Source organism: Eretmochelys imbricata, chromosome 1, assembly GCF_965152235.1.
Source record: "Eretmochelys imbricata isolate rEreImb1 chromosome 1, rEreImb1.hap1, whole genome shotgun sequence".
Taxonomy (NCBI): Eukaryota; Metazoa; Chordata; order Testudines; family Cheloniidae; genus Eretmochelys; species Eretmochelys imbricata.
The window spans coordinates 99237913-99251899 of NC_135572.1; the positions used below are offsets into that span (position 1 = coordinate 99237913).

At 39.1% G+C, this 13987-nt stretch overlaps 1 protein-coding gene across 8 annotated transcripts in view; it reads left to right on the top strand.

Moving 5' to 3' along the window:
• The window catches only part of MBNL2 (muscleblind like splicing regulator 2), a 175766-nt gene that overhangs the window by 49099 nt on the left and 112680 nt on the right, over positions 1-13987 (top strand). For all 8 annotated transcript variants that reach the window (XM_077812762.1, XM_077812753.1, XM_077812771.1 and 5 more), the window contains one exon: positions 11655-12461. In XM_077812762.1, the coding sequence (XP_077668888.1) occupies positions 12288-12461 (174 nt within the window). In that variant the 5' untranslated portion in view covers positions 11655-12287. The remainder of the gene's footprint in view (positions 1-11654; positions 12462-13987) is intronic.

Here is a 13987-nt window from a genome sequence, read left to right on the forward strand (position 1 = left end):
GTTTTTAACAATAATGCACACTCACCTCCAGATCCTCAATTCCTGAGATCCAGAAGGATGATTAGATCATTATTCTGACCTCTTACGTATCACAGGCTATTAAATTTCATCCAGTCTAGTAAATGGCAGGGAAACCCATTGCCAAACTTTGCATCTCCTCCCCCTCTAATGACTAGTACACTTAGAGAGTAACTATTACTACCAGTTAGTCTGTTAATTCAGGTTGCAGAGGTCTATGCTGTGAGTCTATAGGTTCCAACCTGCAAATGACCCATGCAGGGATCAGTACCATTCCATATGATAGAATTTGCTTTTTCAGTTTGCTTTTTTAAAAACGGAGGAAATTACATACAAAAAAAACCTACATTAAAAGAACTTAATGGTCACAAAGTCAAAAATAAGCAAATGTGGCAGGATCCCCATGGAAAAAATAATGTAACCATGTTGTTAAAATTGTATCATAATGTATATGTTATGCACAAGGGGGCTGAATTAAGGTTGCTTGGGCAACCCTATTGTAGAGGCACATCCCTCTCTTGAGTGAGTGGATTTAAAAAACTCTTCCATCACTGTACTGTCCTTATTACAATGCTGCACATAGTATTTGTAGTGCAGGAATACTTTTATTAGGTTGCATGGGCAATCTTAATTCTGGCATTTCCTAACATTTGAATACTTTACTTTGCAACCTAATGGTTTTTTAAATATTTTTTTGTGTATGTAATATGTTTGTAAAGCACCTAGGACACTAAGATCTCAATGCTGATGTGGGCCTTTGGGACTTCAATATAAATATTAAATAAATGAATCTGCAGTTGTTCAGAATGGGCATTTCCTTCTAGTGGAAAAGAGCATGCAAGTGCAGACAGGAATGGTAAGGTTCTTGCTGGGCATGTATTTTGTAGCCATTCATTCATTCATTCATTCATTCCAGTTGGAATTAGATTTACGGCCTTTATCTCCCCTGCCTTTCACCTTGTGTAGTCATTTACATCTGTGCAAAATGGATGTAAAATGCTATCGTAGCACCACTTTGCTCAGTTGTAAATGACTACCAAGGTACAAGGTAGTTGTGAATCAAGCCCTGTTGTTGACATTTGGTATGGAACAGTTCAGGTGTGGTTATAATACTGAGGGCTGGGTGGGATAGAACTACCTAATGCTTTTTTATTTCTTAGTGCTCTAAGTATAACTGGAAAATTGTTTTAATTTTGAAACCACTGTTTCCATTTGATGTCCTGTGCAGGGACTATGGGGTCCTCCTGTGCTGGGGGCTATTAATTGTGCATATCAGTTTGAAGGATCAGGTCCTTAGTTCATAACCAGGCCAGCAGAAAGTACTCATGACCACCGCCACTGAAGCACAAGCAAGGCCTATCCATGAAACCTCAGCTTTTTCATTACTCAGGGCTGTCACTGTGATACAGCAAAGCTGTTGGGCCAAAGAAGCTCATATTTTATATTTAGCTTGACAGTGTAAATAGAGAAGTGCTTTAAAAAGCCTGTACATTCCAGCTAGGAGCTCTACCAAGGCCTGTTAATCCACAAGTGTAAGACTTGAGCCTATGATGTGTTGAATGCCTGCAACTCATTGAGTTCAGTTGCTCAGCACTTCTCATAGTTAGAACTTTTGGGGGGTTACTAATTAAACGTCTCTGCTTTTTTTATTTAAAAAGTTTGTTTGTTTGTTTGGCTTAAAAGTTAAAGGGGAAATCCTAAATTAAATACATTATCAAAAAGGAATAATATGATACCTAACTTGAGGAAGGAGGGAAGGTCTTGAGGTTTAAAACATAGCACTGGGGAGTTAAGATATCTGGGATCTAGTCCAAGCTCTGCCACAGACTTCCTGTGTAATCTTGGGCAAGACATTTATCTCCTCTGTGCCTTGGTTTTTCCATCTGCCCAATGGGAATAACATTCCAAGGCTAAATTATTTAGAGTCTACAAATTAACTTGTATGGGTTTATTTCATTACTCTGTGACAGCCTATGTTCATGGCCATATTTTGGTTGTATGGTTATATCTTCAATCCCACAAAACCCAAAGGTATGAGATGGACCCAAAATGAAGTAAACAACAATAAAAGCAGGATGAACCTTGAAATAATGTGGATTCCTTATCTTTATCATGTCTAAATTTTTCTACAACTTCACTGCCAAGATTTCATATTTTGAATGTCAATGAATGGGTATTATTGTTTATTTAACTTTTATATTACGGGGAGTGTGTGTGTGTTTGGTGTGTTACAAGTAGACGATACAGTAATTTTAATGGAAATTGCAGGCAGTGAAGTAATTTTGCCCACAAAGTTGGGAAGAAACAAAGACCCTCCCCAACAAAACCACAGTGTCCCAGCCCCATGGGGTTCTCTATTGGTGATGGTTGTACTACTTTGGTTAGCTTCCTTCCTGTGTCTGGCTACTCAAGGTCACCTGTGACCATTGCAGCTGGGGAATAGCCAGCGCGCAGGAGTGCCCCAGCCGTGTACCTTCTCCCACCCTCAACACACTAATAATAGTCCCTGACCTGGGACTTCTTCTGCCGGTTTCAGAGGCCACACTTCACCTGTTGGGAGAACCCGTTCATAGGGGGTATAGTCTGAGGAAGAAACTCGTGGCTGTAGCACACCTGTGAATTCTCCAATCTGTCACCTTTATCCCATTCCATATATCCTTTGTTTCTTTCCCCTCACTCACTTCTGCCTCTCCACTAAACCCCTGGATTTCCCTACCTCTCCCACAGTCTTTTCACTCTGTCCTCCCTTCCTGCCAAAATTCTCTCTCAGTTCTCCCCATATGCTCACTTCTCTCCAGTCTTTCCTCCAAATCCTCTCCTTCTCCCTTCCTTTCCTTTAAGTCTCCTTCCTTCTTCCTCCACAATCTCTCCTCTCGTTCCCTATCCAATTCTTGCCTCCCAAAGCTGTCTGACTTTCTTCCCTTCCTTCAAATACCTCAGGCTCCGTTTACACTACACAGGTCGATGTAATGTTGCTTATGTTAACCGAATTATATCAGTGCACGCACTACAGCCTTGTCCCGCCTATGTAGGTGCCCTACGACACCGACGACATAACTCCACCTCCACAAGAGGCATAGGGTTATGTCCGTGTAGTGCATGTCTGTGCGCTAATGTCAGTATAGTTAGTAGACACTGTGTAGGCAGTGCAGTGTCTGTGCAGGTGCTGTGTTACTTACATTGGCTGTGAGCTCTCTGGTCAATTTCACAGTTCCCCAGGGCAAGAAAGCCAGACATCTAGGGCCCAGCTGCTCCCTGCTCCTCTGGAGAGCTGGGTGGTTGGACCCCGCTCCCAGCTGGGAGCCAAGGCAAGAAGCCTGGGTGGCTGGTCCCGGTTCCCAGCTGGCACGTGGAGTGAGAAGCCCAGGCAGCTGTACCCTGCTCCCTACTGGGAGCCCGGGAGAGAAGCCCGGGTGGCTGGACTGTGCTCTTGGTGGGGAAGAGGAAGGCAAGAAGCCCTGGGTGGCTTCCCTCCCGCTCCTGGAAGGGAACGGGGAGATGGGGCAGGGAAAGCCCGTCGGGAACCTCTGGGGCAGCCGGGCTTCCAGCAGGGAGCTGCCAGCAGAGCTGAGAGACCAGGCTCTCAGCTCCCCTCACTCCCCTCTTAGGGGGTGGAAGCGCTCTTGGTGAGGACGCACGCCATCAACCTGAGGAGGGTAATGTGGACGTACACCACCGCAGTAATTAGTGTGATGACTGTAAGTCAACCTAATATAGGTCGACTTAAGTTTTTAGTGTAGACATACTCCCAGTCTGGCCTACCTCTCCCAAACTACTTAAACTCTTCTCTTCCTCAAGTCTTTAATTGCCTATACACCAATGGTAGGAGCCTGGGTTACAAACAAGAGGATTTGGAATTGCAAATTTATAAGCATAAATTTAATCTACCTGAAACCTGAAACCTGGTGGGATGATTCCCATGATTTGAATTTTAAAATCAGTGCTTATAACCTATTAGGGAAGGATTGAATGGGCAAAAGAGGAGGGGGAATGGCACTGTATGTCAAAAATAGCATTACCTGTTTCTGAGTCACTGATAACTCAGAAGAAAAGGAGTAATTGTGGCACCTTGGATACTAACAAATTTATTTGAGCATAATCTTTCGTGAGCTACTTCTCACTTCATCGGTCACAAGTACTCCTTTTCTTTTTGCGAATACAGACTAACACGGCTGCTACTCTGAAACCTGTCAGAAGAAAATGATTCTGAATGTTTATGGATCAATGTCCTAACAGATAAAGCGCAAGATGGGATACTAGTTGATGTCTGCTAGAGACCATCAAATCTCATTGGACCTATTTATAATGTATAGAGGAAAAAGCTGTGTGATCTTGGACAGTGTGACAGTGACATATACTGGAGGTCTCATGCTGCCAGGACTAAAACATCCTTGGAATTTCTATAAATTATAGATGACGATTTCCTACCTGCATCCAACCCAGGAGAATTCTATGTTAGACTTAATAGAATCCTACAATCATAGGACTGGATGGGACCTCGAGAGGTCATCTAGTTCAGTCCCCTGCACTCCTGGCAGGACTAAGGATTATCTAAATTCTAGACCATCCCTCACAGGTGTTTGTCTAATCTGCTGTTAAAAATCTCTAATGATGGAGTTCCGCAACCTGCCTGGGCAATTGATTTACTTAACCACCCTGACAGTTAGGAAGTTTTTGTTAATGTCCAACCTAAACTGCCCTTGCTGCAATTTAAGCCCATTGCTTCTTGTCGTATCCTCAAAGGTTAAGGAGAATAATTTTTCTCCCTCATCCTTGTAACAACCTTTTGTGTACTTGAAACCTGTTATCATGTCCCCTCTCAGTCTTCTCTTTTCCAGACTAAACAAACCCAATTTTTTTTCAATCTTCTCTCATAGGACATGTTTTCTAGACCTTTAATTTTTGTTGTTGTTGCTCTTTTCTGGACTTTCTCCGATTTGTCCACATAAGACTCCAGTTGAGGCCTAATCAGCACAGAGTAGAGTGGAAGAATTACTTCTCATGTCTTGCTTACAACACTCCTGCTAATACGTCCCAGAATGATGATGATGTTTTTTGCAACAGTATTACACTGTTGACTCATGTTTAGCTTGTGATCCACTATGACCCCCAGATCCCTTTCTGCAGAACTCCTTCCTAGGCAGTCATTTCCCATTTTATATGTGTGCAACTGATTGTTCCTTCTGGTTACTTCAGACCATTTCTCCAGTTTGTTCAAATCATTTCGAATTTTAATCCTACCCTCCAAAGCACTTGTAACTCCTCCCAGCTTGGTATTGTCCTCAAACTTTGTAAGTGTACTCTGTATGCCATTATCTAAATCACTGATGAAGATGTTGAATAGAACTAGACCCAGAACTGATCCTTGCAGGACTCCACTCGATATGCCCTTCCAGCTTGACTGTGAACCACTGATGGGAACGGTTTTCCAACCAGTTATGCACCCACCTTGTAGTAGCTCCATCTAGGTTGTATTTCCCTAGTTTGTTTATAAGAAGATCATGTGAGACAGTATCAAAAGCCTTACTAAAGTCAAGATATATCACATCTACTTCTCCCCCCCCCCATCTACATCTTTACCCTGTCAAAGAAAGCTATATTAGGTTGGTTTGACACGATTTGTTCTTGACAAATCCAAATCTGACTGTTACTTATCACCTTATTATCTTCTCTATGTTTGCAAATTGATTGCTTAATTATTTGCTCCATTATCTTTTCGGGTACTAAAGTTAAGCTGACTGGTCTGCAATTCACCGGATTGTCCTTATTTCCCTTTTTACAGAGGGGCACTATATTTGCCCTTTTCCAGTCCTCTGGAATCTCTCCCTTCTTCCAGAATTTTTCAGATAATTGCTAATGGCTCAGATATCTCCTCAATCAGCTCCTTGAGTATTCTGGGATGTATTTCATCAGGTCCTGGTGACTTGAAGACATCTATCTTTTCTAAGTAATTTTTAACTTATTCTTTCTCTATTTTAGCCTCTGATCCTACCTTATTTTCACTGGCATTCACTATGTTACATATCCAATTGCTAACCTTTTTGGTGAAAACTAAACAAAAAAATTAATTAAACACGTCTACCATTTCCACATCTTCTGTTAGTTATTGTTTCATCTTGACAGGAACTGATCATAGAAGTAAAAGGAACTGATCATAGAAGTAAAAATTAATGGTAACTTAGATACAAATCATGACTTGATTACATTTATAGTGTGCAAATTAAATAAAATCCAGATCAGTGATATATATACATAATGCTTTAAAAGGGCTATTTTCAAAAAGCTGAAAACAATCTTGATCCTGATCAGCTGTCAGGAAGAATTTAATCAGAAAAAATTGTGAATGATAGTTGGAAATTGTTTAAGAATACTTTATTAGAAACCCAAGAAGCCACAATCAAGGAAGAAGGCCATACTGACTAAAAAGTAACCTGATTTAGAGGGGAAGTGAAAGCAGCTGTTAAATAAATAAATATCTTACAAATGGAAGAAATGGGAAGTTGAGAGTTATGAATGTAAATCAGAATGTATGAATTATAGAAAATTGATAGGGGAAGCAAAGACACACAAGGAGAACTCTATGGCCAGCAGAATTAAGGAAAATAAGGAGTTTTTAAAAGTATATTAGGAACAAAAAGAATCCTAACAATGGTGTTAGTTCATTACTATGTGGAAATGGTAGCATTATCAATAGTAATACAGAAAAGGCAGAAGTGTTCAGTAAATATTTTTGTTCTGTATTTGGGGAAAAAAACAGATGACATAGTCATGTCATATATGATAACACTCTGTCCATTCCACCAGCATCTCAGGAGAATGTTAAAAAAGTAGCTACTAAAGTTAGGCATTTTATCAGCAGGTTCTGATAACTTGTATCCAAGAGTTTTTAAAAGAGGTGACTGAGGAGCTTGGTGGACCATTAAGGCTGATTTTTAATAAGTTTTGGAGCACTGGGAAATTTCCAGAAGACCATAAGAAAGTTAATGTTATGCCACTATTTTAAAAGGGTAAATCGGGTTACTGGTGCAATTATAGGCCTGTCAGACTGACATCGATCCCGGTCAAGATAATAGAAAGACTGAATTAAAGGAAGGTGATATAAGTAATGCCAATCAACCTGGGTTAATGGAAAATACATCCTGTCAAACTAACCTTATGTCTTTTTTTAAGTTTACAAGTTTGGTTGATGAAGCTAATAGTGTTGATGAAATATACTTAGACTTCTGTAAGGCATTTTACTTGGTAACACATGACAGTTTGATTAAAAATCTAGAATGATATAACGTTAACATGGCACACATTAAATGGATTAAAAGCTGGCTAACTGATAGGTCTTCAAATGTAATTATAAATGAGGAATAATCATCAAGTGGGTGTGTTTTCTGTGGAGTTCCATCCATGGGGATTGGTTCTTGGCCCTATGCTTTTTAAAATTTTTATCAGTGACCTGAAAGAAAATATAAAATCATCACTGATAAAGTTTGCAGATAACCCAGAAATTGGGGAAGTGGTAAATAATGAAGAATACAGATCACTGATTCACAGAGATCTGGATCGCTTGGTAAACTGAGCACAAGCAAACAATAAGCATTTTAATATTGCTAAGTGTAAATGTATACATCTGGGAACAAAGAATGTAGGTCACACTTACAGAATGGGGAACTCTCTTCTGAGAAGCAGTGACTCTGAAACGGATTTGGCAGTTGTGGTGATTAATCAGCTGAAAATGAGCTCCCAATGTGATGCTCTGGCCAAAAGAGCTACTGTGATCTTAGGTTTCAGAGTAGCAGCCGTGTTAGTCTATATCCACAAAAAGAAAAGGAGTATTTGTGGCACCTTAGAGACTAACAAATTTATTTGAGCATAAGCTTTCGTGAGCTACAGCTCACTTCATCGGATGCATACAGTGGAAATACTGTATGCATCCGATGAAGTGAGCTGTAGCTCACGAAAGCTTATGCTCAAATAAATTTACTGTATGCATCCGATGAAGTGAGCTATATCTCATGAAAGCTTATGCTCAAATAAATTTGTTAGTCTCTAAGGTGCCACAAGTACTTTTTTTCTTCTTACTGTGATCCTAGGATGCGTAAAATAAATTAATCTTGAGTAGGAATAGAGAGGTTATTTTACCTCTGTATGTGGTGCTGGTGTGATTGGTGCTGGTGTGACCGCTGTTGGAATACGATATCTAGTTCTGGTGCCACAGTTCAAGAAGAACGTTGATATATTGCAGAGGGTTCAGAGAAGAGCCACAACAAAATGGTTAAAGGATTAGAAAACCTGCCTTATAGTGATAGACTCAAACAGCTCGTTCTATTTAGCTTAACAAAGAGAAAATTAAAGGATGACTTGATTACATGAGGAACAGATATGTAATAATGGGCTTTTCAATCTGGCAGAGAAAGGTATAACAGGATCTAATACCTGGAATTTGAAGCTAGACAAATTTAGACTGGAAATATGGTGTAATTTTTCGACAGCAAGGGTAATTAATCATTGGAACAATTTACCAAGGGTTATGGTACATTGTCCATCACTGGCTATTTTTAAATCAAGATTAGATGTTTTTCTAAAAGATCTGCTCTAGGAATATTTGGGGGAAGTTCTATGGCCTGTGTTATATAGGAAGTCAAACTGGATGATCACAATGGTGCCCTCTGGCCTTGGAATGTATCCGTTTATGAATCTTCCTCTATTCTTCCTCTCTCTTTCACTCCCCCCACAACCCACAGCTTCCCAAACAACTCTTCACCTGTCCTTCTTACAAAGGGCAGTTTCTTCTCTAAATACCCACTCACCAAGTTGTTCCACTTTCTAAGTCCCACCTGAGTCTGTGTCAGTGGGAGCTGCTTGGATGCTCCGTACTTCTGAAAATCAGGCCACTTACTTAATTGCCTAAATATGGTCTTGGAAGCCAAACTTCGGACTTTTTTGAAAATTTTGGTCAGTATTGGTTGGGCACTCAAAGTCAGGAAATACCAAAGTTAAGTTTGCATGTGTAACCTTAACTGTGCCCCCTTGTACATAAGCACTGTAATGCTGTCTTTAATTACATTATAATATACACTATTAAATATTGTCATATAATACACAGGTTTCAGAGTGGTAGTCGTGTTAGTCTGTAGCAGCAAAAAAAAAATGAGGAGTACTTGTGGCTTAGAGACTAACAAATGTATTTGGGCATAAGCTTTCATGGGCTAAAACCCACTTAATTGGATGCATGCAGTGGAAAATACAATAGGAAGATATATATAAACACAGAGAAGATGAAAAAATGGGTGTTGCCATACCAACTGTAACAAGACCAATTAATTAAGGTGGGCTATTATTAGCAGGAGACAAAAAACCTTTTGTAGTGATGATCAGGATGGCCCATTTCAAACAGTTGACAAGAAGATGTGAGTAACAGCAGGGGGAAAACAATTGGCATGGGGAAATAGTTTTTACTTTGTGCAATGACCCATCCACTCCCAGTCTTTATTCAAGCTTAATTTAATGGTGTCCAGTTTGCAAATTAATTCCAATTCTGCAGTTTCTCATTGGAGTCTGTTTTTGAAGGTTTTTTGCTGGAGAATTGTGACTTTTAGGTCTGAAATTGAGTGACCAGGGAGGTTGAAGTGTTCTCTGACTGGTTTTTGAATGTTATAATTCTTGATGTCTGATTTGTGTCCATTTATTCTTTTGCGTAGAGAGTGTCTGATTTGGCCAATGTACATGGCAGAGGGGCATTGCTGGCACATTATGGCATATGTCACATTAGTAGATGTGCAGGTGAACGAGCCTCTTATGGTGTGGCTGAATTGATTAGCTCCTATGATGGTGTCCCTTGAATAGATTTGTGGACAGAGTTGGCAACAGGCTTTGTTGCAAGGATAGGTTCCTGGGTTAGTGTTTTTGTTGTATGGTGTGTGGTTGCTGGTGAGTATTTGCTTCAGGTTGGGGGGCTGTCTGTAAGCGAGGACTGGCCTGTCTCCTAAGATCTGTGAGAGTGAGGGATCGTCCTTCAGGATAGGTTATAGATCCTTGATGATGCACTGGAGAGGTTTTAGTTGGGGGATGAAGGTGACGGCTAATGGCGTTCTGTTACTTTCTTTGTTGGGCCTGTCCTGGAATAGGTGACTTCTGGGTATTCTTCTGGCTCTGTCAATCTGTCAATTCTCCAACAAAAAAACTTCAAAAACAGACTCCAATGAGAAACTGCAGAATTGGAATTAATTTGCAAACTGGACACCATTAAATTAAGCTTGAATAAAGACTGGGAGTGGAAGGGTCATTGCACAAAGTAAAAACTATTTCCCCATGCCAATTGTTTTCCCCCTACTGTTACTCACATCTTCTTGTCAACTGTTTGAAATGGGCCATCCTGATTATCACTACAAAAGGTTTTTTTTCTCCTGCTGATAATAGCCCACCTTAATTAATTGGTCTCGTTACAGTTGGTATGGCAACACCCATTTTTTCATGTTCTCTGTGTATATATATCTTCCTACTGTATTTTCCACTGCATGCATCCGATGAAGTGGGTTTTAGCCCACAAAAGCTTATGCCCAAATAAATTTGTTAGTCTCTAAGGTGCCACAAGTACTCCTCGTTTTTATATAATACACAGTTTTTCTAAAAGTATGGATGGAGCTTCTTATAGAACTATGTACTACAAAATATGATTTTTTTCTTCTCAATGTATTTTTAATAGAAAATGACCTTGTGGATTCTACTTAGCATACAAAATAGCTTCATTATTCTAAAAAAGTAATCACTTCTTTGGTGTAGTAGAATCTGTATAAAACACTTAGTTATTCAACCAAGTTTGTATGTTTTTAAAGCAGAGTTAGAGCAGAAATCATGTCTACAGTCATCTTGTCTACAGATAAAGTTTATTTTTGTAGTAATGTATTGTTATTTACATTTGTGTCAAGTGCATTGGCCTTCAATTATACTTTATAAAAAAAAAAGAACCACGAATATCATTTTACTTAAGAAAAAATTTAGGTTCACAATAAAAGTAAATGCTGAAAGAACATTTAAACAATTAGAAGCTTACTGCAGCCTTACATGAAACCTTTTAGAAATAGTCTGTAGTTTTAAAAAATCCAATTAACATTCTTTCTGTTAGAAACAGGGGTTTTACCTATTATAAAGACACCCCCCCCCTTTTTTTTTTCAAGAGACAAGAAGTTCATACAAAATTCTACCATCTTCATTTTTTATAAACAGAACGAATAATAAGTAGTTGTTTACAACACTCAATAATGCAATCTAAAGGACCAACTGATAAATTAATTGGAAACTGTGGCTCTAATACATTATTTTGGAATTTAAGCACATGAGATTGAATTGTTTCTGAAGCAGCATGCCTAATTATTGTATCTTCTACATTCATCTGTTTAAGTCATTCCCAATTTTTCGATTGTTGCCTAGAATATTGCTGCAATACCTGTTTCAATTGGTTATTCCCTTGTCGTGAATAACTTCATGAAAGGGGCTATTTAATATTTTGTTTAATTTAAGTCTGCACTATTTTACTGCAGTAACTGCACATTTTCAGTGTCTATGATAAAAAGGTGGTGATTGTTTTTCAAAATGTTGCTTTTTAAAAGGTTGAATATAAACTGATATTTTATTTGTTTTGTCAGGTCAATTATTAAAAAGTGCCTTTGTGAAGTCACTTTTACAAGAGAAGACTGCGACGCCTGAATGTGTTTTCAAAATATTATCTCTGCCAGCTAGACATTGCCCTGACCTTCTATGTCACAGAAGACACCTCAACTGTCTTGGTTTGCCAATTGCTTGATGTGAAACTAGCTTCCATATTAAAAAAGCTGAAGAAAGAATTACTGCCAGGACGTGAATAAGCTGACTACATTGCTTTTCCTGTGTAATCGATACCGGCAAGCAGCCTGCAAAGAATTAATATTATCTCAAGGAGTGCCATTGCACTGAAGTAACTTTATTTAAAACTGTTGTCAGTGATCCAATCAAGAGACTCAGATATTTTACAGCCAGAGATGCTACTGAGCATGATTTTTTTGCAGCCAAAAGTCTACAAGTGGGACATATTGATTGATGAGTGACTGCTTGCTGATAAATTGTCTTTGCTCATTCTGCTTGGTGTGTACTGGGCTCCATTAAGCAATTTATTACTTCATTGCCGATAGAAAAAAAGCACAGAGCTTCTCTCTCTCAACTATAGCTTTTGGAATTGTTGTAGATTGGCTTGGCATAATTCACTTAATAGTCATTCACAAAACCTAAATCAGTTTTTCATCATGGCTTTGAATGTTGCTCCTGTAAGAGATACAAAATGGCTGACATTAGAAGTGTGTCGACAGTTTCAGAGAGGAACTTGTTCACGCTCTGATGAGGAATGCAAATTTGCACATCCCCCCAAAAGTTGCCAGATTGAAAATGGAAGAGTTATTGCCTGCTTTGATTCCCTAAAGGTAAGGAAGAAAGTTGCATGTGTTAATGCTAATGCTAAAATACAAATAATTTACAAATACTTTACATCAAAAATATAAACAATAATTTCATCTTAACGTTCATCCATTCGAAACAATTTATTCTAGGAGTACTGCATGTGATGCAGATTTTGTTTGTCTTAAGTTTTGTTTATGCAAGCTTTAAAAGAATTTGTGTTTGAGTGTTTTCCTGTCAGATGTAAATGTCTGTTTACACATCCAAACTGTATAAGACTGTGGAATGCACGATTATTGACATCTAATTGGACCATTGTGTTCACATGAGTACTTTTCATGCTTTATCACTGTTCCATGTCAAATGTCTGGTTTAAAACGTAGGCCATTGTGCCATTGATAATAAAGCAAATTACAATAAATTAAAGGGTTTAATTTAGATCCACAGAAGAATAGATATGTGGACAGAGTTGGCAACAGGCTTTGTTGCAAGGATAGGATCCTGGGTTAGTGTTTTTGTTCAACTTTAACTCGCCGTATCATGCCTACTCTAGGTATTGGCAGGTCTAAGCTGAGTCCATAGCATTACTAGTCGTATGTACTGCTGTTTCAACTGTATAGACTATGAAGTAAGTTAAGAATAGAGTGGAAGCTTACAAGTACACTCTTATGATTTAACATTCGTGGCCAATCATATTTCCTAACTTCTCATATCTTAAAACATTAGCCTTTTTAAACAAACAGACAAAGCATAAACTTACAGGACTTTTGAGACCAAAGCTTTTTATGTTTAAGTATGTATGCATATTTTTAGCATGAGAAACAACAATCAGTTTGACAGGAGGGAGAAATACAACTTGAATGATAGGCATGTTCAGGGTACTCCTAAGGTGCCAGAAGCTGGTTCAGATTTCTCTTTAATGACAGGTTGGTGCTGGAGAGGTGGCCTGTGAGAACATCTGAGGCTTTCTGGTGATGAAGACAACGGTCATTTAAAGAATAATGAAAGTGTAGAGTTTATCAAAAATGTGAATTTGGATACAGGAAAAAATAAGTGAAATGTGGTGGGAAAGAACATTGTGGTGAGCAGGCAATGGGGGTACTTACTGTTTTCTCTGTTTTTAGTTGGCTGAGATTTTGCCAATTTTATCCATTAGCTACAGCATGAATTTACACCACTCAAAGACGGGGCTAGTGCAACACCCTGACCCATATCTGGCTGTAGTGGAATGAAAATGATTGCGGGAAAGAGGACAAACAATTGTTGCTGCTACGACCAAAGCAAGAGATTGGGTCACTGGGCTTGCCATGAGAGGGAGGCCTGTCTAGGTTTTGTGTGACCAGGTAATTGGCTTTGTTGAGCAAGGCTGTGCAGCGTTGGATTTCCCCCATCTGAAGTCAGTTATTGTGGACTTTGACTTCGCTGCAGAGCTCAAGGAACTGGCTGCACCACTCTCATTCTCTGTTTTCCACTAGCTTGGGGTTACTAGTTATTTGGTGAGGTCAGCTGTTCTTCGGCAGGAGCAAGACACCTGGTTAATTTCATTTCAAAC